This window comes from Centruroides sculpturatus, unplaced genomic scaffold (genome assembly GCF_000671375.1).
Source record: "Centruroides sculpturatus isolate CEXI.00-Female unplaced genomic scaffold, Cexi_2.0 scaffold1165, whole genome shotgun sequence".
In the NCBI taxonomy this organism is placed as follows: domain Eukaryota; kingdom Metazoa; phylum Arthropoda; class Arachnida; order Scorpiones; family Buthidae; genus Centruroides; species Centruroides sculpturatus.
In genome coordinates, this window is record NW_019385337.1 from 185,186 (window position 1) to 212,569 (window position 27,384).

General features: G+C 28.4%; 2 protein-coding genes across 6 annotated transcripts in view; both read right to left on the reverse strand.

Annotated features, from left to right (window-relative positions):
* The window catches only part of LOC111637817 (cyclin-D-binding Myb-like transcription factor 1), a 78,300-nt gene extending 76,543 nt beyond the window's left edge, over positions 1 to 1,757 (reverse strand). For 3 of the 5 annotated variants that reach the window (XM_023383384.1, XM_023383383.1, XM_023383380.1), the window contains exon 1: positions 1,581 to 1,757. The gene's annotated coding sequence lies outside the window, so the exon portion shown is untranslated. The remainder of the gene's footprint in view (positions 1 to 1,580) is intronic. The other 2 variants (XM_023383386.1, XM_023383385.1) reach the window with 2 other exon arrangements.
* An 8,287-nt stretch (positions 1,758 to 10,044) lies between these two features.
* LOC111637821 (putative uncharacterized protein DDB_G0282133) lies at positions 10,045 to 26,003 on the reverse strand. The gene is made up of 3 exons (XM_023383393.1): positions 25,853 to 26,003; positions 16,616 to 19,678; positions 10,045 to 13,813 (listed from the first exon to the last, which is right to left on the reverse strand). The coding sequence occupies exons 1-3, from the start codon at positions 25,985 to 25,987 to the stop codon at positions 11,762 to 11,764; spliced, it is 5,250 nt and encodes a 1,749-aa protein (XP_023239161.1). The 5' UTR covers positions 25,988 to 26,003; the 3' UTR covers positions 10,045 to 11,761.
* Positions 26,004 to 27,384: the final 1,381 nt, after the last annotated feature.

Genomic DNA, 27,384 nt, shown 5'->3' on the forward strand with positions numbered 1-27,384 from the left:
TTTATTCAATAAATCATACAAAAATTCTAACAATAAAATTAATGTAAATTTTATTTAAATTGAATTAAGTATAAATTACTATTAAACTAAATTTTTTTGCAATGTTTTTTTTTAATAAATATTGAGAGTATAAGTCAATACCATCATCATAATTTTATTTTTAAATACAATATGATCATATTAAAACATATATAAAACAAATGTAATTTTTTCATTTTTCTATCTGGATTGTCGATATCATTTATAAATTTCCATGTATAGTTTGTTCATGGACACGAAGAGTAGCCACTCATTTAAACCACTTCTTACAAAGTTTACACATATAAACTCTTTGAACTGCATCATGAATCATCTGTTGATGTCTGCGCTACATTTTGCTTTCCTCTGCTTATTTGCAGGAAATCTAAACAATCGAACGTCTGTAGATTTACTTTTACAATTTGGTATCACACAATAACCCATTGTTTAAAGGTTTGAATACTTATATACGTAATAATAGTCAACTCACGCAGGAATTACGTGTGAAGTGTAGTCTATCGATAAGTCCCAAAATGGCCGCTGCCGCATAGAATCACGGGAGCATGTCCTGACCTTCTTATATAGACCTTGGGTCCAACCAAACAAACAACAGGCTTGTTTAAAGGCCCTCTTAGTACCCATGGGCAAAAAATATAAAGCGGAACCCAAATAATTATTTAAACAAAATATTAATTGTATAATTTCTGAAGCTGTATAACTGTAAATTTCCAAAATAAGATAACATCAGCTTATCTTCAAGAAATCAAAAACAAACTTTTAACAAATTAATATTACAAAAATTAGTTTAATTATATTATTAACATTCTTGATTTCTTTAAGATAGAATAATATTGTCTTATTTTACAATAAATATAAAATAAATATAGTGTGTATTATATTAAGCAAGTATCAACATATTATTATTATTATTATTATAAAAATAATATTGTTTTTAAATATTAAAAATAAATTCAAAATTTTCTATATTTTCCATAAATATATAAAAACTTGCTAAATTGTTTAATATATTTATTCTGAAAATCAATAATATTAATTGATTATATAATAATTTAATATATATTGAGAATTTAATAAAACGTTTTAAAAAATAAATTAAATTTACACAACTTATACAATAAGAATCTCAGTTGTAATAATTATTATAAATTTTGCAGCGTAAAAAAATTCTTATAAATGTTCTCAATCTTAAGATATTTCTCTTGGCTTTGATCTTAAAAAAAAATCAATCAATGAATTTAATGGTTTTATATGGCTATACTTTTTTATCCTATATTTCGACATCTTAAATTTCTTTTAAATATACCACGTTGACTTACATTGATATATGTGTATATATAATTTTAAATTTCTTTAAATTAATATCAAATATTTTGTTAGGGAAAATAATATATCTAGTAGTGTCGCCATGACTGCGCTAAGCACCACCCAAATAAACCGATTTATACTTTTATCGAACTTTATATTTATACTTATAAAGTTTAAAGACGAAATCATGACGGACAAGCTACAAAATCCTAAATATGTCTATTCTCAATTCATACTTTGCCGGTTTGTTGTCGTCCGGGCGCTTGATGAAGAACCAGGATGGAGACGAAGTTCCAGCTTAAGCCAATACGCACGTCCAGCACTATCTACAACCAAGAAAGTTCGAATACAGTGTTGCCAATTCGACCATGTCTTTGTGTTAAAAATAGCATCCTACAACTAAAACAGATTGATTAAAAAAAAAATGCATTTTTATTGTTTCCAGCGCCCCTTGCAGAAACTTCTGGAACTAACATCTTCCAAGACAGTACGGTACAATAGAATAAGGAAAAAACGGGAACAAATTGTGTTATATACAATATGCTGTTTAATTTTATTTAATTTTTTAATCCTTCCCAAATTGGAGATGTTAAATCCCAATGTGCAAGGCCAGCGGCGTAACTCAAACCTATTATAGGACCTGATCCTATACTAAACTGTGCAGACATATTTCTTCTGCTTAGAAATGTTTGAATATACTATAATAAATATGAATAAAGTGATTTCTAACCACCTCTAAAACATGAAAAATTGTCATAAAATAAAAGTTTAAAAAAGTAAAGAATTGTATGTAAATTTTTTAATATCAATTTGAAGTATTTAGATTTAATTGCGTCTCTTTTTCGTCATTCATCTACTTGTTTCTGAAAAAAGAGGCGTAACGAGGAAGGTACAAAGGGAGCAAACTCCTCAAGTGCAGAATCTGTTACAGGGAACCAACCAGCAAGACTATCTAGCTCAGTGATTCCCAAAATGAGCGCTAGGGTCCTTGAGGGCGGTGAGTAAACCTAGGGAGGCGATAAGAAGCAAGGGGATGCTGGAATCGGAGTCCTGACTGAACGGTGACCTTAGGCAAGAATTGGAATCACTGACCTTTCCCTTTCATCCATTAAAACAGGTAAGGAACATTGCGTTTAATGTTTCCAGTTATGGAGAACAATATACGGTAAGGGCGAAGTGTGAGGTTCATAGAAAAAAGTTTTTCTAAAAATATTTCCAAGCCTTTCTCACACAATGGAAAACGGGTTAGAGACCGTTGGTATAACTTTATTATGCAATCAAGGGACGGTGGCTCAAAAAGGTTGGAAGTTACTGATCTAGCTTGTCTCACATTTACGGGTCCTTAAAAGCAGTTGTTACAAATTAATAATTTGTATCTTGTATTCCATTGCATTTCTCGTTTATCAAGAAAACAAATAATTTTTGTGAAAGTTTATTGAAAATTTGTAATAGTTTTCAAAAGCTGTTTTTAATATACTATATTGAGCCGTAAAAGTAACTGGTCCTCCCGGATTTCTCCCGATCTCTGAGAGGTCTTGTTTATAACAATATTTATTTATTTATTTATGTCCATAAAATAAGAATAATCGTCCAATTCATAAATAAACATAATAAAAAAAGCAAAAAATTAATGCGAACGTTTACAGACAATAAAAATACTCAGGGTGCAGTCGAATGTTCTATTAAAATGCACACGTTCATACAGCAGTGGCATGGTATTCTTTTTGTTGTGGTTTAACCATTGAGAAAAATTTGTTAATGTTTTATTGCATAATACTGATAGTAATAATGCCACAAAGACACTACTTACCGTGTTTCCCCGAAAATAAGACAGTGTCTTATATTAATTTTTGCTCTGAAAAATGCGCTAGGTCTTATTTTCAGGGAATGTCTTATTTTTTCCAGGAAGAAGAATTCACATTTATTATTGAACAAAAAAATTCCCAAGTCAAACTTAGACGAGAGTGACGTATATCCGGTGTGTCGAACTGTCGCGGCGAGACGATTCCCGGACTGTCCGGACGATAGCACTATCGTAGTCGCGATGCAAATATAAATTAGGATGTTTCAAATTTTTACAAGATATTATTATTATTTATTGTGAAATTTTGCCGCCCCCACTACGGTACGCCACTGTGGCAAACTCCTAATTAGTTCAGGTTCGGATTCACACAGTGAACAGCTAAGATTTTTCCTACTGATCGCTTGTTTAGCAAGCAACCTGTTCTTTGATGATTCAATAATTAAGTATCTGGAGTTGAGGTGTTGCCATTTGTGTCGCCATTTGTGTCGCGATAGAAAATCATTGCGGGGTATGATTTCATAGCTTGAGCAGGTGCTTAAGTGTATCTGAGAGTTTTTTTAACTCCACGTGATTCAGGATTAAGCGAATAAAGTACCATGCTTTTCGTTTTTGTTTCTAAAATTTTTTACTATTTAAATCATTTTATATTTATTGAAATAAAAGGCCATATCATTATTCTGTTGCTTATGAGAATTTATCTTCAGAACTTTCGGAGAAAAATGAAAATTTCTCCAATGACGACATTTTTCTTCCTGACAGTGACTACGAATTAGATCATCTGAGAATGCAATCAGTTAATAATAGTGAAGTAGATGCCAAAGAGTTACCGGGAAACACAGAATCATCTGTCACCAGATTCTGTGTAATTTATTATATGCAGCGTTGCCATTCCTAGTACATTTGTACTTTTCGGATACATTTTACCCTTTAGAGCACATTGAAAGTACACTTAGATTTTTAGAACATTTTGNATAAAAACTGTTTTGAAGATTATTTAGAAAGGCTTTATATTTATTGAAATAAAATGACATATCATTATTCTGTTGCTTATGAGAATTTATCTTCAGAACTTTCGGAGAAAAATGAAAATTTCTCCAATGACGACATTTTTCTTCCTGACAGTGACTACGAATTAGATCATCTGAGAATGCAATCAGTTAATAATAGTGAAGTAGATGCCAAAGAGTTACCGGGAAACACAGAATCATCTGTCACCAGATTCTGTGTAATTTATTATATGCAGCGTTGCCATTCCTAGTACATTTGTACTTTTCGGATACATTTTACCCTTTAGAGCACATTGAAAGTACACTTAGATTTTTAGTACATTTTAAGTACATTATAATATTTCAGTACCATTTATGGTACAAAATAATATTTCATGCCTTAACAAAAAAAAAATGCGAAAAAATTAGTTCAATAAAGCCTCACTAGTGTCACCACTTGCTAATTTGATTTATCCAATCACAACATACATATGGTGTATATCGGTCGACATCAACCAAGGTTATATTTTAGGACCTTGGACATCAACAACATAGATAGTTGCACGTGCAAATGTTATGACTCAGTGATCCTCTTTCACACGTGCCACATTCTCACGAGGACCTTGACAAAATTTTTCACGCCATGTGGTAAAAACGATTCAACTCTGTCAAACAAAAATATTGGACAGATAAGGAAATCAATAATTTTAAACTTTTGACATCAATAATATCAAAATAGCCGTTAAGTCAGAGTCGAATTATTACACAAAATAGTTTTGAAATTGTACAGTACAAATAATATAAATACTTTTATATTAGTTTCTACCACTATAATTTAATTCTTAATTATGAACTTCAATTTTAGTAAACTTGGTAAAAGAAATAACTTTTTTTTATTTGAATCTGTCCACGCATATTTATTTTTTTAATCCATCACTATATTTTTAAAAAATCAACTTTTAATGTTGTATTTAACAAAAAACCATAGAAACTGTTTTCATAAAGTATTTAATTTTAAAGTATTCATATTTAACAAAGTATTCATGAATATGAATTTGAAATAAGCACAAAAATTGAGTATGATGGCATATTAATATTAAAAGTAACCAACCGTAGAAATACATTTTGAAGGAGCTTCAGTACGTTTTGAAATTTCATTGTGGCAACCTGATTATATGTAAAAATGGAACAACCAAATGGTATAAAGAACCAATGTTCATAGTACAAATGGCTTTATAACATTACTAATGATTTTTTTCCTGTTGATTTGTTGTAAAATATAATGTTTAGGTGCTTAATTTTTAAAAGTATAACGTAAACTTTTTCTTAATTCTTCCCTATTATCTGACATTTTTGCCCGCCTGTTTATGTCGGATAATCGAGACTCTACGGTACAGTACTGCATATGTAAAGTAATATTTTAAAAAAACCCCATATTTTACGAAAATTAGAAAAAAACCAACCTAGAAACCAAGAGAATGTCGAAAAACCCAGATCTGGGTTTTAAAAGCAAGGAGCGGTAACCCTAATCACAGCAGTGGCATATAGCCTCGTGTACTTGTTAGAGAGCGCCACTGTATGCCTCTAGTAACAAAAAATAACTTGCTACTTGTATTGTGCATCGTTTATTTATTTTTTCTTGTTAAACAATTTACATGCCATACCGTCTGCTTACTGTTTTAATAAATGGATTGTGCAAGCATTTAGCTGCATTGGCAATATTTACAAATGTTCAAGATGAGTTGCACAAAACAACAAAAATGTGGAATACCTTCTAATGCAAGCAAATATAAGAAAGGCTGTTGTGTAAATCAATTATTTCTTGTTATGATAATCAGTAATTATAACATTGTGTATAGAACTCCAAATACGAATTCAAAACCAAAACAGACTTAATAATACAATTCATTACCTGGAATAGTTTAGCTTCATTTTTATTTATTTTAAAGTTTTTTCATACATTAATTCTAATTATTTTTTTGTTTTTAGAATATACAAAATTATCGAAATGTGAGGCCAAGCCTGTAAATTATATTCTACAACATTTCAGTGACTTTTCCTGTCCAGTACTTGAATTATTAAATGACAGAGAGAAATTAAAACATAAAGTTATCAAGTAGTGGAAAATCTTATAACAGAAGTGGAAAAGAAAATAGAAAAAGAAGACATTGAAAATTTTTTTTAAAAAATACACATTATAGCAGCTATAATTGTGAAAGGCCATAAAAACTGTTTTGAAGATTATTTAGAAAGGCTTAAAACCTCACATCCAGAAATTCTACACTGATAATATAGTTTTGGATAGAATGCATGCAGCATTGGACACTTGACATCAAAAATTTTTCAGCACATTAGTAATTTTCTTAATTTATACAAATTATAAGTACAAAAGTGCACAAAATAATTCACTATACTGGAGATAAGGCTGCTCTAACACTTGAAATACTGTACTGTAAAATGGAAGTTGTTTCTACAGCTGCAACAATGTATGGAATTAAGACAGAAGAAACAGCCTGGCAAAAATTGGTACAATTACTCAACACAAAGATTTGCACAGCAGGACTGATCATAGAAGATCAAACCGGATTGGCCTCATCTTTGGATGGATGGATTTTTAAAAATAATTCTGTGATAATTGTAAAGTGACCATTTTCAAGAAGGGAAAAAAATCACTTGTAGATTTTAATCAAAACCAAGGATTTGTTCCTTATTTAGAACTTAATAATCTAAGTTTTAAAAAAAAAATATCAGTATTATATACAAATTCAAATTAGTATGTATGTATCAGGCTGTGATTTTTATTTTTTTTTGTATTTTCTCACATTCAATGTATTAACATATTGGTAAAAACTGATCATGAATTTTTTAGTAGCAGCATTCCCATATCAGAAAGATTTTATTTTGAATATTTATTACCTTCATTAAGAAATGAAAACAATTAAATAATATAACATTAATTATTTGATCTGACTTAATAACAGTTGGCTGTAATTTACCAAAACACTACAAATATGAACAATGTCAATGTAAGGAATTAAATCAACATTAATTCTTGAATTTACTATATTAAATAACTTAATTCTTTGTATCACACATTCAACATGTATTCTTACACTGGTAATTTTGTTTCTTGCATTTCATTTGTTGTAAATTGTAGCTGATTTGGATTAGCAAAAGGATGCATTGCTTGTTGTTACATGCAGGCTTTGGATATAAAACTAATTAATCTGGCTGGAGTTATCCCAATTAGAAACTTAATAGTGCATGCACTTTTAAAAGAGGAGTACATAAATACTTGCTGCTAAACAGTTTGAGGTTTCTTAATTTTGACTTCTGTGCAATTGATAATAACTAACAATTTGATTAATTTTTCTTGAAACATTCAGGCATTGTAGCCTGTACTTCAATACAAGTTGGTCAAAAAATCCAATTCTTTGTTGCAGTACATAAGTCGGTCAAAACTGCGTTAAAGTAACTGGACAGTTGTGCAGTGCAATCCAAATAAATTTCCAAGGAAAGCAAAAGAAATTCCAAGTTTTAATTTCATAAGGAATAGAGTTAATTTGGCTTCATTTCTTAATGAGTCTTGATGATTTGATTATAGCAAACATGAAAGCAGCAAAGTAAAAACTCCTCAATGAACTGTCATTAACTCCTGATAAGATTTTTTTTTTATCATTCTTAACTGTATCATATCCTAAAAATACACTTGCTCTATAATTATTACCAAAAGATAATAGAACATGAACCACTCTTATGTGATTAGCTGATTTTCCATCTTTAAAAAAAAAAAAAAAAAAACCCTTTCAAATGACAAAAGTTGACAATTTAACATCTGATCATCAGTTTGACATGCAATCTAATGAAAAATAAAAAGATTAACACATTTACATTATATGCTGATCTTTATATATAAATATTATATAATTTACATGCTACATCTATAATTGAAGCTTGATGATCCAAACTTGAGCTGTGTGTGCTCAATCTCAAGTATTACACCACTGGGAGATTTTTGGACTTGTCTTCCTTCCCTGCAGTTTATTTTGTATATCTCAAATATACGTTGCTTTTGTCAAGTGAATTTTGATTGCTCTCTTAATCAATGTGCCAAATTCATGGGATTGTAACTTGGATGGTTCTTTTGTTACTGCATACATTTCCAATAAAATATTGACTGCAAATTCTACTATGTTTAGATGGTTACCACACCGACCCATCAAGACTAAAATTAAAAATATATATATTTATGCATTATACATAATAAGAAATAAAATAAATAGAATAATAAACAAAATAATAGAAAACTGTATTAAATATAAAGAATTTAACAGAACATTTATATGCTTAATGTATTTAATGTAAACATAAATATTTAAAGTTTATTAAGCTAACAACATATCCAAAGAAATGAAACTTACTTTTTCCTACGTGTAAACAAGATCCATTTTCATTGTCTCCCATTTATGATTTGGAAATCTATAAAATGATTCTTTAGGCATAACATTTCTACAGTTTGCATAAATATTGTTACAATCTTATACAGAACAATTAGTATTAATCATTTCAATAAAAAAAGTTTTTGTACATGAAATCAATCAGAATTCACACCAATTTTGTAGAAATTGGCCTTGAAAGTGTGCTGTAAGACACAAATGCATGAGGCCTATAGGATATAACCTTGGAAATAATCATGCTCAACAGTATTGCAGATTCATCTCTTGCTCTGGTTGCAAACCTTTGAATATTGATTTCCAAGGTCTAATTATCTATGTCAAATTAGATTAAAGCAAAAATTCGGATTTACGAATTTTGGCATTAAAGAATGTTTCACCAGAGTAATTTTTATATATTCTGGCAGTATTATTTACTACATAAACAATTGTAGTAATTGGTATAATTAAACCATAATTTTATGATTACAGTAGAGCGTCATTATCCGAAAGAATTCCAGTCAGCAAATTTAAATTTTCGCCAATGTTGTGGCGCTGCAATCTTTGGCTATGTCTTGGGCTACTCAAATATTTTACGTTTTTGATACTAAATTAACTTCTGAAGTATAAACTTTTTATTGTTTTTATATTTTTCAATATATTTATTTTGTTTGTACAAAATAAAAAAATAATTTTTAACGATACAATAGTCTTCGTTAGGCTTAACATCGACGAAAATTCAACGCGAAGCGACACGCAACGGAGAAAAAAGTCAAGATGGGATAAATTAATATATTTTTCCGTGCACAATCGGTTATTTGAAACATCGATATTCCGAACCACCAGTCTCCAATTGATTCGGATAATCGACGCTCTACTGTATAAGTGATTTGGAAAAATGGTGAATTAAAAACTTGATATCTTTTCTTTGCTGTTTCTTCCAATCAAAGTTCAAGTTTAAGAAACACTGGAGTATAATCACGAATGGACGACAATGATGAAAATTAGTAGTAGTACATAGTGTTCCCCATTTTCATCCATTTTGGCAGTGCATCATGTAGATCAGTGGTCCCCAACCCCCGGGCCGGTACCGGTCCGTGGATCAAATGGTACCAGGCCGCCCAAAGAACATTAAATTATTTCCATTTTATTTACTATGGTGTATTTGTCTCCGGTTTGTGCGACTTTTAATAGGCGACGGAACAGTGGAATAAACTGAACATAAGAAACACACTTCGAGTGTCATTATCTTCTATTATCCCCAGATGGAACTGTCTCGTTGCAAAGAAACAAGCTCGGGGTTTCTCATTGATTTAGCTTTCTAGTGAGTTAAAATATTAAATCACGTTATATTCATTTTTTGGTGTAATTGTATTTTATTTTGAAGGCACGTTTAAATACAGTTAAATTAAAATTATTAAATTAAATCAATCTAAAATATGAACAATCAATGTCCCCCCTCAGTGGGCCGCGGTAAAATTATCAAACGTTGACCGGTCCGCGGCGATAAAAAGATTGGGGACAGCTGATGTAGATGATTCAGATTATATCCGAATCCGGATTCCTAATAGGATAAGTTCATTATTGCCAAATTACAAGAATAACTTAATTTTCTGAAACTATGCTTTAATATTAAGAGGAGAAAACGTAATTCTAAAATGAAGATAAAATTTAATGAAACGAGATTCATAGGAAAATTTATTTATGATATTTAAACAGCAAAATGAACATTTACCCTCTTGAAGATCTAATTTAATTTCATTTGGTATTAACTTAAACCTATTTTTCTGTTGTTATTCAAATTCTTAATTTTATAATATATTCAAAACTTAAGCTACAATGATAAATCAAATTTAATAAACACACATTACATAGTTTAGCCCAAGTAAATCATTCAGGGCAAATTGTGCTCTGAACACTAGATCACAAACATTTGTTCTTCAGTAAAACATGACTAATGTTTCAGTATATACTTTCACTACACACTGAAACACATTCTGTGTCCTTGTAAATAATAAATAAGAATTAAACATAAATTGTAATATGTTCTGTTGTCTGTCAATATAACCTTTATATTTCACAATGACATATTTCAAATTTATTTTGTCAATTTTCAGATCCATTGCTAAACTATTTCAGATTTTCCTTTTTAAAATGTTAAATGAATTGGAGTCAAGACAAACTGCATTATGTACTTATATTTAATATTTCTGATTCCATAAAACAAGGTGTAAAAGAGTGAAATGAACACAGAAATCATTTGACACTTACACCAACTATACAAACTGATAAGATTCATTTGTTTTATCTGTAGACACAATTGACGAAAATAAAAGCTCTTCACCACAGTAAGACAAAAGCAACTGAATACATGTAAAAGTGAACACTTAATATATATATTTATATATATAATTTTTTCCAATCAGTGCGCTACACTGTATGTACAATGACAACTACAAAAATGCTGATGGTTATTTGTACAAAATGAAACATGACTCTCCCTAATGAGATTCAAGGAGGGCAGGAGAGATTTATCATTAATGCCAAAGAAGTTAACATTACTAATGTCATCAAAATTTCTTCAAGGCACTTTTAACCCTTTATATATATATATATATACATATATATGTGGGTGTATATATATATATACATATATATATGGCTTGGCCAATATACAATGTTCATGATTTTTGAACAAGATATCCCAAATTCTGAAGAATAGATTAAAATATGTTTTTTTTACAATTCAAATAATGTTGACATTCATGATAAACATAAGTTTGAACATTCTGTTTCTTATGGTTTATTTTATAAATACCACACAATGATGGTATTGTTAATGCATATTTAATAAATATTGAAATTATCATAAAGCATATTCCCTAAAAATAGGTTCAATTATGCTTTGTGCCAATTCATTTTGTTAAAAAAAGAAAACTGATATAACTATTTTTCAGTACTAGTAACAAATGATGATTAACAAATTAGGAAAATTTATATTACACTAACTCATAACATTCAAATTAAGAAAACTATTCTTAAATCACGTAAATCAAGTTCATTACAAACTCTAGTAGTTTTGATTTCCATATTGTGCTACTGAACTTAAATTCATGAGAATATAAACATGATTAGCGATATAAATTTACAGTTTAATCAATGGATTAAAACACGACCATTTGACATTTATAGGATCAAGTCAATAACACGGTGCTGGACCTCGTTCTCAATCTTTTTGATGACCGAGTACTTATGACAGAAGCAGGTTTCTTTGATTTTTTCGTCTGTAAATTCACATTAGTTTTAGCAACGTTCATCCAATGTGTTGAAGGATGACGAATTGTCTTAGAAATATTACTAGAAATGTTCCGACACTTTTTAGCTGCAGAACTAGAAGTCTCAGAATCCCGACAACAAGGACAAGATCGCTTCATGTGAGAGTTAGGTGATTGTCGAGGACGAGTTCTTTGCCGTAGTAATTTTGATGATTCTGATTTTCCATCTGTGTCCGTTTCTTTGCAAAGATGATTCTCCTGTTTAGAAGTATCTTTATGAGCTTCTGATACGTTAACTTCTTGCATATGTGGTTTATTATCAATGTGTAATAAATGTGCTACTAATTTGCTGACTTCGCTATCAACTGCATTATCTGAATCATTAACTTTATTCTTGTCCAAATTACTTTTTGGTTTGAAATTATTACACTGTTCGACGTCTTGATTTTCATCAGAATTAGATTCATTCTTCACATTTACATCCATTGCACAATCTTCTTTAGGAAAGTCTTCACATGCTTTTGAGGATTCATCTAGCATTTGTTTTAGGTTTACTTCACATTTAGTTCCATTATTTTCCTTCTCAGACACACTTTTAGTTTCAGACACACTTTTAGTTTCAAAGTCATTGTTTCTAAGTGAAACTGATTCAGATTCACTTGTTTTCACTGATAATTTCAGAGGATCAATAAGATTATTGTTCACATTATCAGAAGAAGAAACTGTTGTATCTTTTGTCATCTGATTATCATTTTCCTTCTCAGCTTCACATCTAAAATCAGAATTAGTAAAGGACGGATTACTGGAGAAATTGTTTTGCAAAACACAAGGCAATGTCTTGGAAACATCAAAACTTTCATTTTTTGAGTTACAAATCTGATTATTTTTTCTATTAACACTGTCAACACTAGAAGATTTTATATCAAAACTATCTTTTGAATGGATATTCAAATTCATTTCTTGTATATTTTCAGGATAAGTTCTTTGATTCCATTCTGTAGAGGATGAAATGTTTGAGTGTGAACACGAAGAAATACTAACAGTATCTGAAACATATGCAGAATTCGGGCTTTTCTCTGCTGCTGATGAATGATTTAATATTGCAGAAGAAACACTGCATTGAGTATTTGGTTGATGGAAAGCGTTAAAGTTAGGAAATGCAATGTCTATTGCTGGTAAAGCAGTATTTTGAACTTCAGAAGATTGTACTGAATCAACTGTTTTAAATGTTCTGGACTGAGATGTTGCTGTTGATGGTATGCTTACTGCTTCTTTTACTTCATTTTTAATTGATGATTTTTCTGGCATATTTTTTGCAGCATTTTGTACTTTAACAGCTTCAAATATCTGAAAAATTTTTTCTGGTGTGTCTCTTGCATGTACTTCAATCTGATGAACACTTTTGTAATGTCTTTTTAAACTATACTGATGTGAAAGACGACTCGAGCAAAGACAACATCCATATTTCTTTTCTGCTTTGTCAGCTTCAGTTTCATCATTTACATCTTTAGAATTCTCAGGTGATTGCTTTTTTTCATTATTGTTATTCTTCATAACTTTACTTCGCTGATAAAATGACTGATTTTTTATTGATTTATAATTCCTATTATTCATATTAGAGGGAAAATTTCCTTTGTTTTTCATTTCATTGAATATCTGGCCCATCATCAACTGTACTTCTCGTTCTGTTGTTTCATTATCTACTTTCAATTTGGTATTTGAAGCACGATTCTTTTTGCAGGAAATTTTTCTCTTGTTGCAATTATTTGAATCACTCTTGGGATTTTTATACACTGGAACTGGAGGTTTATACACATGTTTATCTTCTTTATCTGCAGCATAGTTGGAATGGCTATTGCTTACAGGAAACATTTGCCTTGCTATTGTTTGTTCATTATTTGTAGTAGTATAAGATCTTGTGGAAGTGTTATACTGATAAGACTGATCTATTGGTAATGGCTGTTGCATATTCTAGGGGGAAAAAAATTATTATTAATTTTAAAACTTTTAGTTAAAAATTATATAATGCTATTTTTTATTATTACTTCACTAAATATTCATATTAGAAACTGTAGAAATAGTGAAATTCTGAATATTTAAAAAATAAATAAATAAAAATATACATAGGTACAGTAATATCCTCTAGAATTCTTTTTTCTTCAAACTGTTTCAATTTTTAGTATAAAATTTCACAGAATATATGGATCACTCAATACAAAGTTTTTCAAATCTATGTTTACATAAACTTATATTTACATCCAAACATTTTTAACAAAAGAATGTATGGAAAAAGCCTTGTGCTACATTCCAAATATAATTTTTAGAATGTCAACATCAGAAAGACAGACAGACATTTTAAGCATGCTTCATCAACTTTCTCAAGCTTCATGTCTCTACCTAAGTAATTAACATTAAATACATATTACTATTCACTAGTCCATTACAAGAAAATATAATCATCCCTTGTGTGATTAGATCCAGAGAAAGTATTGAAATATTTATGCATATATTCTTATCTTATTATATTAATAATACAGGATCATAGTACCTATTGATAAAGAAAATATAAATTTGTGTTTGTTTTCTTCCTATTAAGTTTTTCATTGCTGTACATTATTTGCCACACATTATAGTAAGCATTTATGGTACAGAATGTAACTATATAAATAAATTCAAAACCTTTAAATAATCCAGCAAAAGGTTTTGAATTTATTTATATAGTGTAGTCCAGTAAGAAAGTATTTTATTTATTTATGAATGTAACTATACATGTAACTGCACATGAAGAACTGTTTGTTAAACTTATGAACTGTTTTGTGATCAGAAAACAATGTTTTAAGCATTTTCTATCTTAAATGATAGTTTGTTACTTAAATATAGGCATTTTGTGTTTTAATTATGTTGAATATTGATTGGAGATTTTGAATTGGTATTGTGATAGCTCTCAGTGATGTTTTCATGCAGAAAGTCTGATTTTTAGGACTGGATCACTGACATTAAGCAAATAATGCAGATTTATTTATTTTAGGAAGAATTTAAAAAATTTAAGGAATAACAATTTTTCTTAATCCATGAAATAATTTATTTTTCTAATAAAATTTCTTCATAGAGCATAATAGTAACTTAAATAGTTAATTAACCCAAACTGGAATAATGTTATTATTCTCTGTATCTTAAAACATTATAATAAAGTCCAGATTTAAGTCAAAATAAAGTAGAAAAATACTATATTGAAAAATATAGCATTTTTCTAATTTGACTGGTTTTAAGCTGATTAATATTTAATTATAAACAAATTTCACATTAGTGAAAGGCAATACTATTATTTCATAAATGCTTTAAATGATAATTTTTTTTCTAGTCATTGAAATTTCTTTATTAGCATAAAGGGAATTGTCCCTGTTGCAGGGAGTTGTACAAAGTGGTATTATAAATTTATTAAATGATCATTTTTAAATACTACAGTAAAGTAAGATTCATTTCTAGAATTAACATACTATGCAGATATTCTATTAGTTATGTCATCTGAACATCAAACACAAATTGTTCTCCAGGCATATCAGAATTTAGACCTTAACATATAACTCTGGTAATTATATTGCATTATGTAAATTGCAGATATTTAATTGGAGATTAAAAAGTATAAATTAATTTCATTATGATTGTAATTAATTAAACTTAAAAAATAACACAATGAATAAAACACTGACACTTTTTGAGTTAGGATATAGTTTTTTTATGGATAATATAATAGTGGATTTATTAATCACTTTATTAAAATTGAATTATTGAAATTATTATGTTTTAAACTGTCTGGGAAAAACTACTTTAGAATATTGTAATAGGCATTCATATTATCAATTTCACCATTGATTAAATATTCTCCATTTCCAATCTTATCAGGACATCAAAGAGTTTATGCTTTTGATCAATAAAATGTTTTCACTTTGAAAATACTTAATTTTTAAAATTATGTAACTGTTTAAAAAAAGCCTACAAATACTTCTTAGCCTAATTTAAAAGCCAATTATATTAAGACTAGAACTGTAGCAACCAAATTAATTTCTCCAACTTTCTCAGTAGAGAGTGCATTTTAGAGTTCATTTTGAACTCTAAAATGAAAAAGTACTTTTGAAGAAGAAAACTCAAAATTACTTCCTCAAGGAAATCAAAACTATTACAGTGGCAGCATAATATAATTATAACACCATATATTGTAAACACATGCTGCTTGACATCTCTTGCAGCTTATGGTTTTAGTCAAATTTTCTTATCTTGAATGTAAAAAAACAAAAAAACTACACATGCTACAGAAGTTATTAATCAGATCAAATTAAAGAATATAATGAAATTCTGAAATGAAAATCAAATTCTGTAATTTTTAATTAAGAATTATAGCAGCTTAGTTCTAGCCTAAAAATAACCTAGCTTTTAGATATGTTTAGTTAGTAAAACTTGGTTATAGTTTATGTTTATAACTTATCTATAAATATTTTTTGTTTTGTTTATTTAAAAATTAGCATTTACAAAGTAATATCAGAACTTTTATTGAAAAATATATTATATTTTTGTCATATTATTTTCAACAAAATAATTAATATTTAATTTAAAATAAAATAAATTTTTTCTCACATCAACTTTAAATTATGGGTGTTTTTTCCCAATTACAAACACAATAAGTCATTTATATAAATTTTTTATGTTTAATTTTATTACAAAAACTACTAAAAAAACAAAAATTTCATTGAAATTTTTAAATTAAATTTTACTTACTTCATTTTTTAATCTGTTTGTATTATTTGAAACAAGCATGCTTAATTTTGCAGCTTCAGAAGGCGGTGCATTTGATGATTGCATTCCTTCTAAATAGTTGCTCTTCTTTGCTTGATAATCTGGAGAGTAATGAAAAGAATAATCCTTTGGTGCTACTTTTAAATCCAATGAAGTTTCTAAAGATTCTCTTTTAAATGTCTCATTAATTTCACTAATTATATGATCCTGATCTTTAGCATAAGTATGAGATATTTTAGAAAGAGAAGAAATGATTGAACTGAAAGGTCCAACAACTGCATTTTTTCTTATATTTGAATGAGGCGTATTTGATAAAAGATGTGATATTAAGGGACTAGACTTGGAGGATATGGTAGATGATGAATGATTTTCTGAAGAAGCAGAACTGAAATCATTTGTTACATCTTGTTTATCAGTCTTACTTAAATTATTATAATTATCTTTTACTGGTGTTTGATATGGCTTTTTATCATTATTTGATCCTGAAGATGTTCTTCGACTGCTTAAATCCTCAGGCGATGGATTTTTGGGTAAAGATAAATTTATTGGACCAACATCTGGTTCAACTGATTCTTGATAATTAATCAATGGTAATGGAATAGCTTGCATTTTTGTGGTATTTGCTTCATTTGAATTTGTTGTACCCAATATATAATCACTGCTTTTTGAATTATTTTCGTATGTCATCATGGAACTCTCAGAATTAGAAAAAAGTGATGCATTAGAATTTACTATATTTGATGACGTAATTAATTCATTAATTAGGGTTTCATTAGTTGAAAAATTTGCCTGAGTAGTTAAAATTATTCCTGATTTTGATTTGGAGCTTTGAGGCTTTTGAGACATTTTAATTAAGTTGTTTCCTCTGTCAGCAACCTTACGCCACTCAATGGATCCATGAAGATTTCTTACTGATGCCCATATACGTTTTTGTTTTGATGAAGTATTTGATCCATTTTCCTTCAAAGTCTTTTCTTCTTCATTAATTTCATTCTGAACATTTTTCATTACAAACACATTAGGAATTGAAAGCATACGGCTTTTATTAGCATTATTGACATTTTCTGTTGTTCCAGCAGTGGAAGTTATAGGTGGAGTTGATGCACTAATTGCTTTCTGAAGAGTATTAACAGGTATTACAAGTTTACCTGAAAGTACTTTACTGCCAGTACTATTTTGTACTCCTACTGGCAATGGAATTGTAAGTGTAGCAACAGGCATTGGAACTATTCCACTTGCTTTATCAACCTGTAATCTGATTTTGTTGGAAAGATTACTCACAGGCAACTGAATTTTTGAATTATTACTATCTTCACTCTCTTCAGTTTTCTTGCTATTTTCAACATCATTTTTACTTTCTAGATTTTCATTCACTTCAGTTTCATTAATATTTAACTTTTGTTCTGTGTTAATATTTAACGATGATTTTTCATATGATTGAAGTGAAGACACATTTTCATTGATAGGCTGTGAAATAGTTAAATGATCAGCTGTTGAATAATTTGGCTCTCTCCCATCTAATGCTTTATATAAGTGACTATTTTTTAAAATTCCAGATGATGGTTTAGCATATGAAGATGGAAATTTAACATTACTGGTTTCATTGCAAATGGTGTCATTTTCATTACCTAAAATTGGTTTTTTCCCTACAACTTTTTGTAATGAGTTTAATATATTGTCAGGATTAGATAAAAAACTAGATGATAATGCAAGTTCATCATAATTTGGATCAATTGAACTTTTCTCCAAGTCAGATTTATTTAAATTTTGAATTTCTTTTCCTTTGGTGCAATGAAAATTGAATTTGTTATTAACTCTTCCACCTTTCATGGCCAATTTGTCTGAAAGTATATCTGACAGAACAACTACAGGATTTCGAGTCTGAGATGCATTTGATATAATTTGAGACACATCTTCACTTGATTTTGGTGGAGCTGGAACATTTGAATTTGATTCAGAAAGAAATATCTTAACTTTGTGATTAGACATATTTGCCAAATCTAAAGTTGCAATATGGGATAATGAACTCATATTAGATTTAGAGTTATCTGTATCATTGCTTTTTACTTTATGAACTATTATCGTTTGAGTGTCATCTGTATTTTGCTTCTTCGAAGATAATTCTCTATCCTTTTCTCTTTTAGTTTTTCTTTTCTTTTTCCTCTTCTTCATTTCTTTATCAAGATCATTGTCAACTGTAGCAAAATTTGAAATTTCAAACACTTCATTTTCTTCCACATGATATTTTTGCTTCTGTTGTGTTTTAGATTTTACTACTTTACTAAGTTCATTTTTGAGTGGCTCTTTATATAATTGTTGAGTAACAGTCTCTTCAACCTTTGATGTCTTACTTGAAATATCATCATCACCTTCTGAAGGAGAGTCCATTTCACTATCTGCACTGTCATATGATGATGTCTGTTGAAATAATTTCCTTGCATTTATATACTTTTCTAAATAGATTATGCAGTTCTTTCTTGTATCTTCCCAACGTGTCTCTAATTTTAACTGCCAGTCTCTCGTACATTCTAATACTGTTACAAAATCTTTCAAAACTGTGTATGGAACTTCTCCAAGATCACTATCTAGAACTAAATGAGGAAAATGGTAAGTGTAGATAGGTCGTTTTTCTTCTGAATCATTTTGAAAGTTATTAGATCTTGATGCAACTAAATATTTTCTATCACATGTGCATTCACAATATTTATCATTATTATTACCACTATTAGTTTCTTCAGCAGTTCTTTTACACAGTTTTGCACACTGACTATTCTTTAAAGATAATTTTTCATGTAGATGTTTTAATTGATCTAATTTTTCTGTTGAAGGATTAAATGAAAATGCAGTCAATAAACATTCAAATGCTAATTCATCATACTTCCTAATAAAAAGAGATGCTAATTTGGTGAATATAAAATCAAAATGGGATTCAATTTCTACAACTGCTGAATTTACAGATCCTCTAATAATTTCAAAATAATTCAAGTCTGATGTTAATCCTCTTATATACATTTCCAAATATAATGGCAAGAGTGACACTCCAAACTGCAAACAAAAATATATATACAATTAGAACAATTATCTGAAAATTTATTTTTTAGTAACTTAAATTTATAAAAAAAATAAATTTAGTTAATAACTAAAATATGTGAAATCATTGAAAGTTGTTATTTTTTAAAATAATGACATTAATATATAATCTTCAAAATAGTAATATGTACATATAACTAACTACATTTATAATAATGAAGATATAGGTATTTGCATTTCACTATTGGCAAAATAAGCAAATTCATCATTTTTTATTTTTTTGAATAAACATAAATTTTATATATTCAATAAATATTTTGGCTTAAAAATTTAGAATGCTTCCAGTTAATTATTTATTATTTTTGCTCATAGAATATTCTCAGGCCTTGGAACAGAAAATGACTTCATATTAAATTAGAATAATAACTCCCAGCAAGGAAAAAGTGACTAAGCATTGACAAATAAAATTACAGTAGAGAGTCGATTTTCCGAATCAATTGGGGACTGGGGTTGTCCGGATAACTGATTTACGTACGAAAAAATAGTTTAACCTATTTGATGTCGGAATTTTTATGCGTTGTGTGTCGCTTTGCGTTGAATTTTCGTCGATGTTAAGCCTAACAAAGACTATTGTATCGTTAAAAATTATTTTTTTATCTTGTACAAACAAAATAAATATATTGAAAAATATAAAAATAATAAAAAAATTTTACTTCAGATGTTAATTTAGTATCAAAAACGTAAAATATTTGAGTAGCCCAAGACATAGCCAAAGATTGAAGCGCGACAGCACTGGCGAAAATTTAAATTTGCCGACTAGAATTCTTTCGGATGATTGACTTTCGGAAAATCGACGCTCTACTGTAGTTGGTCATTACAGATAATATACATTATTTGTAAGGAGTTGAGTCCAAACGTTATTTTATATTTATGGGTTTTGTTTCATTTGACGTCATAATTTACTTTGAGAACATTTTCTTTTGTTTAAAAGACAATAACATACTTTCATTATTAACTAATAGTAATTTATTTATATTTATTTTTACATTTATTAATTGGAACTGTCAATGGACAAGAGATTTCCACTCCAAATAAAGAAATCATACTTTGTAATTATGACCAGAAAATACCACAAATCCAGCTTTCCAGTTATTGGCACTGTTTGCTGCAGTGACATAATTTAGAACTAATGCTCGGACAGGATCTAGACATTTGTGTGCATTTCATGCTTCAGCATAAATAGTGTCATGATTATACATTCTGGTTTGAAAAGTTTGTTTTTGTGTGTTTTTCCCTATTGCATTTACATAAATACAGTCTTACAGCAAAAATTCAAATAGATGCCAGTCTCTGGTGAAACTGAAACCAAAACTCGAGAATTTCTGATTTTGTTTTTGAGTGCATGGTAACTAAGTTGGTTGACCAAAATTAGCAAAAGGGTTTGGTAATTATCATTTGATATATCTGTATATTTTGATCTGTTCTTTACTCAGTTTCTTTATTTTTTGTAGAACATAACCATAGGTTAATATGCTCTGGGTTGCTCAGCCAGTTCGATAATTAAACATGGAAAGCATCTATTAGAAGATATATGGCATGTATAAAATGTAATGTAAAAAATCACCTATATATTTACTGTTCTTTCTAATGAGTTATCTTCTTAAATTTTGCAAAATAAAACTTTTAATTGGTTAAAATTATTAATTAAAAAAGTTTTAGTCACAGAATTATTAAAATTTAAAACAAGACATTTCATTAAATACAAAATCCAGAAACAAAATGTATAACTTTCCTGCAACAACATGACAACGTAATAGAACAAATTTAAAATTAGTTGACCGGTGCCATCTGTTACAAGATTTTGTTAATAACTTTTAAATTATTAATAATTACAAAACTGCAAATAGTCTAATTTTGAGGGTAGAGACAAGTTTTATATAAAATTATAAATGCTAATAATGAGTAAAATCATAAAGTCCAATTCCATTCAAGTTATGACACACAATTCTCCTTTCTATCTTCCCACTCCTTGATCTATAACCATCAAATTTAATAGCATCAATGCCCTTTATACATAAGCACTGCACTAAATTTAGTTTTTTAATCATTATCCCATCCTGAGACATTAAACAAAATAGATGCCAACACAAATGGGATTTTTTTTTTGGCCTTTTTGGATTCAGATCTCAAAATGTGGAAATTTGCAAAAAACTCTGAGTATCAAACTTGACACAATTCCAGTACTTACTCATGTTATATACATAAGCTGGGAAAATAAAACACTATTTTTATTTATTATTCATCAATAAATCCTGTAATCTGTTACAAAGCTATAAATTTATTAAATTGTTCCTTAATAAACTTTCCAATTTTATAAAATATTAACAAACTTAAAAAAAAATTTCACCGGTTAATTTTTTAATTTTTGTCTTAATAATTTTGATAGTTAACAAAATTATTTAAAAAAAAGGATAATTAAACATAATTTAAAAGGACACTATCATTTTTTGCACTTGGTTTGCATTTTTAGACTGGTTTATTAACACCTGCCCTTCAAATTGAAGGTGTGAGGGTTAATTGTGATGGGTTTGGAAATAAAATACTGTACTTTGAAAAAATTTTTTGTTGATGCTAGACTGTGCACTCTCAAATTCATGATATTGCATTACTAGTATTTTTAAGACCTCAAAAAGTCATGTAATAACATGAGTTTTGAATGTGCAACAAGAGAAAGACATTATGGGTGTCACAATTTAAGTATTTAAACATTAATTAATGAAGTAACATGTGACAGCTTGGAGTCACAAAAATGTTTTTGCCATAATGCAGAAAAGTGAGAAATATTGATGTATAGCCAAAATATTTGAGATAAAAAGTGACTAATTTAATAGTAGTGAGAACAGTGATCAGTTTCAAGGCCTGTATTCTAGAAAACATACTACAGCATATAAATTTCAGAACTTATTGATTTCCACTTATTAATTAATTTAACATTTAAAATCAGTCTATTTAATATATAAAAGTTATATAAAATATTAATTAATATAATATTGTAAATGACATTATAAATATTTGAAGGATTATACAATAGACTCTCTTGTTCATTATTTCATATATCCTCCACATTTCATACATTTAAAAATATTAGTTCACTTAGTTAAAAATTTATATAATGGGATTCCTTTTTCTAAGTGAATTAATATTTGATTGCAAAGTTATTTATTACACTTACTTCAGAATAAAAATATCTAATTTTAAAAAATTAAAATGCTATATTACAGTCGTATTTATTATTTTAACTTATACTATTTGGTGGTGTTGTGGATGTGACATGTATCCTACTCAGCTTATATTCTCATGCCTAATGATATGTCAAACCAGAATCAAGGCATAAACACAATAATTTTTCTGTAATTATATGCTGTTTATGTATCTATGTTTAAGACTTTCTTGATTGTGTAACAGTTTTTAGTATGGCAGCTTTCTGTAATGTGATGTATTTGGTATAATGTCTGTGCAAGAAAAATTATAGATAACAATAAGTACAGTACCTTTCCACTTTCCACAGACACTATTTTGGACAGTGTTCTGAGCATTTGCTAATTATTTAATAATAATTTTTACTAAGTATTTACTAATAATGCAAATGTACAGTATTTTGCATATTGTGGATGTTTGAAACAGTTATATCTACAATGTATGTGATTTTGTTTTGTTTGTCAATGAAAGAGACGTCTGATCTGTTGTTATAAAATTGTTTTGTCTGTGATTATGACTTTGCAAACATTTAATTTCCAAAAGACAATTGATCACTGGATATATAAGAAGAATAAACACATTACTAAAATAGTTGATAAAGTGACTATAGTTTAATTTATTATAAAACATGCTCTCATGTCTTCATAATCATATGTCATTTCTGTTCTATACATTGCTTGACTACATATGTTTATATTATAAAAAGTTGCAAAATTTGACTTAAATTTACACTGATCTGAAAGCCCCTTTCTCTGCACAATCATAGACTTTTACCATGGGTGTACCACACTCAAAAATTTCTGGCTACATCCCTGACATACAAAAATATAACATTTAAGAAGAATGTTTGAATTTGATTTTCAAAGAAAATTGGATATAGTATTTGTTTATGAACTAGGGGGAAAAAATCTCTAGTTTTTCTGAAATCTGGAATCTATTGTCTAGAGTTTAATCTCAAACCTGCATTTAAGATTTTACTTTGACTTTAACTATTCATATGTTATTTATTAAATAAATAAAATAATAAATACATAATAAAATAAAGCACAAATACTCATTAAAAACGTTTTAGCATTAAAGTTGTATTTTACATACTTTGACCTAAAAACATCAAAATAACAGCATTAATCATGTTTAAAAAGTTTTTAATTTTTTAAACATCAATGTAATGTAAGGAGTCAGGAGTTGATATGTTTTCTGTTCCTGACTCCTGGAAAAAGATTCAACTCCCAACTCTGACTTTCCATCCATACTTTTAACTGTTTTTTACATAAATCAATGTTTTATGCCTCTAGTTATGAAAATGAAAACTTGCAGTTATGTATGACCACTTTACAAACAGAAAAAGTTTATTTTCTTTGTAATTGTTGTGCAAGTATTTTTTATTACATAATGTAGTTTAATATGCATGCACTATCAGTTGTCCTACTCACCATGGAGAGGTTATAATGTAATCTTCAGAGATTTCAATAATGATGTTTATGTGAATAGCCTTGGTATGAACCTTTATTGAGCAATGGGACAAAGTGTGCTTCTCAAATATTTTCAAGAAAATCAAAGTTAAAAATTTCAATAACTTATGAATAAGCTTTGCTAAAGATTTTATCAAAGATCATATAGTTTAGCAGCAGCAGCAGCAGCAATGTTGTTGTTGAGACTATATAATAAATCACATTTTGCTGTAATCTTTTAGTAGATACAGACTACTTAGGTTGACATAACCAAATAGCAAATGTAACACATCAAAAACTTACATGCAAACTATTATGCATCCAGAAACCAATACTTCAAATACAAACACCACACAAAATATAAGAATTGTTGTACAGGTTGCCCTTCTACAACAGTTCTCATAATAGCTGGTTAAGCAATTACACACATTAGTTTTCACAATCTGCATTTGTGAAAAGGTTCTTTCACAAGTAGCAGCGTGAAGTGGAATAACTCTAGCATTGAGCTATTTTGCACATGTTTGGAAATAAGGTTTTTTAAGTCACATTACAACAAAAATATTTCACCAACTGCAGTTTTTTCTTATGGTGATCAGTGATAAACTGCTTGAGATTTTGTTATAAAATTTTTTTATATTTTTAATTATTATAAAATAGCTGAAAGCATAATTTTCAGAGTAGAGACGAGTTTTATAAAAAATCTGTAAATGCTAACAACAAATAAAATCATTACATCTTATTCCACATGAGATAAGACATGTAACACCCTTCTCTCTCTCCATCCCCTCCACCTTTCAAAACCAAAATTTATTAGCACCAATGCCTCTTTTCTATCATCATCATTACCCCATCAAGAGACATTAAATGGAATAGATGACAACACACACACACACACACATACACATGCATAGAAAATTTTCCCCATATTTTGACATCTCTGGGTTTAGAGGATCTGAAAACATTTTCAGAATTCGGAGGACCAAATTTGACACAATTCCAATACTTTCCCTTGTTATGTATACATAACAGCCGTAAAAGTAAAATACTTGTTAATTAAAATAAGTAAAAATACTATTTTTGTCAAAAGGTTTATTATAACCAGCTTCACTTCTATTAAACAAATTACTAACCTACTAGTAATGTTTTAGCGAAAGAAATCAGGAATCTGAGTTAATTTTAAAAATACTGACTTGGAAATATTGTACTTTTCCACCAACTGCCCATTCCTGGTTAAAAGAAGTTTCTATTGTAATTAACTTTTAATGTACTTAAGATGTTAATAATAATTTGTTTATATGAATTCATTTCAGTGTAATGTAAATTATGTCTAATATAACATTTGATTATTTGTAATTATATAGGCATCTACTGAAATATAATTGTAAATAATGTTTATTACTATAAACTTTTTATATACTTCAACAGCAGTCATGACTAAACATATCAAAATTTACAAATGACACTATAAAAGTTTACTTACTTGATCCCATAATTTATCTGCAAACAAATAGAAATAGGCACTGGATGATGCATGGCACATTAAACGTTGGGCTGCATTACTTATTTCTTGTATATTTCTTTTTTGAATTATTTGTAATTTACACCATAGTGCCATTAAATCCTATAAAATACAAAAATTGTTAGCTACAAATTTATTTTTACTACATGGTTTATCGAATTACAAATAATAATAAATAATATCATTCATAAATTATTATTTTTGATCATTTATATAAATCAACCTGTTTAATTCTATTTATAATCTGTTTTTTAAAAGTGACATGAATACAGTGCCATAAAGATAACATCAAAATTTAGTTTCTAATTATTATATAAATCAATTCCAATAAAAACATAGAAAAAAGTAAAACATTATGTTCTATTTACCTTCAACTAGTTGAAGGTAAATAGAACATAACTCTATTCAATCAATTACTCCAATCAATTAATAAAAATTGCTTTCAATATAAAATTATTAATAAAAAATGAAGTTATTAAGTATACTTTGTGCAATTTCAAAATTAAAAGATGATAAAATTTTTGTTGCAAATAATTCTTAAAACATCACAATGAACAGATTTCAATTTAAATTGAAGAGCTGTTGTTATTATTTCTTGATTATCTGAGTATAACATTGACCTTGATAACTTACTAAAATATTAATACAACTTTTAAAGAAACTGAACATAGTTATAAATAAATAACTTCTATATCATTTCACAGGCTCAATTCTTTATATAGTTAAATAGCCTTTGTTTTCAGATCAGATTTTAAAATAAGATTTATTGAGTGTAAGAAATTTCAGGAATTTGTATTTTTTTACAAATATCTCAAGCATAAAATTATAGATGGCAAAACAATCAACATGAATGACTAAAAGAAATTGCTAACTCTAAGAACTGAAAATATAGCTTAAGTTTTGAAAATTATATATATAAGAAAATAGATAAGACAAATTTCTAAAAATTCTTACACCATATAAATCTTATTTTAAGATTTGATTTGAAAAACAATATGTATGTATACATGTATTATATATATATTATAAAATAGAATAAACTGGAAATACAGTAGAGTCTCGAAAACTCGACCTAATGTGGAACGAAGGGTGGCCGAGTTTGTGAAAATGCCGGGTTATTGGGAATGGGGTTAAAAAAAATAAGTATGAGTGTTTCCTCAGAAAATACTGTACTGTACTTGTATGTATTGTTTACTTGAGAATACAACAGAGAATAAACTGCCCAAATACCCTTAAACAAAGGAAAAGTATGTCCTTTATGAAGGCATAGAGCCTTTACCACATGAAAATGAAAATTAATGAATACACTGTGTATAGTAATTTACCTGATAAGACAGACCTCAGAAAAATACTTTATGAGGCATAAAGCTGTCTATAATGAAAATTAATTAACTAAGGATTTTTTTGCCCTGCCAGGGTGTGGCCGAGTTATCGAGTGCCAAGTTTGAGACTCTACTGTACTGTACAGTTTTGGTTGACAATCTAGGATGGTA

Excerpts from the sequence above, each read along its gene's own strand:
- LOC111637821 (XM_023383393.1), bottom strand. The coding sequence starts at position 25,987 with ATGGCACTATGGTGTAAATTACAAATAATTCAAAAAAGAAATATACAA. Across the intron at positions 19,679-25,852 it reads CAGATAAATTATGGGATCAA|TTTGGAGTGTCACTCTTGCC; the intron begins GTAAGTAAACTT and ends TTTTGTTTGCAG. Across the intron at positions 13,814-16,615 it reads CAAACAGATTAAAAAATGAA|AATATGCAACAGCCATTACC; the intron begins GTAAGTAAAATT and ends TTTTCCCCCTAG.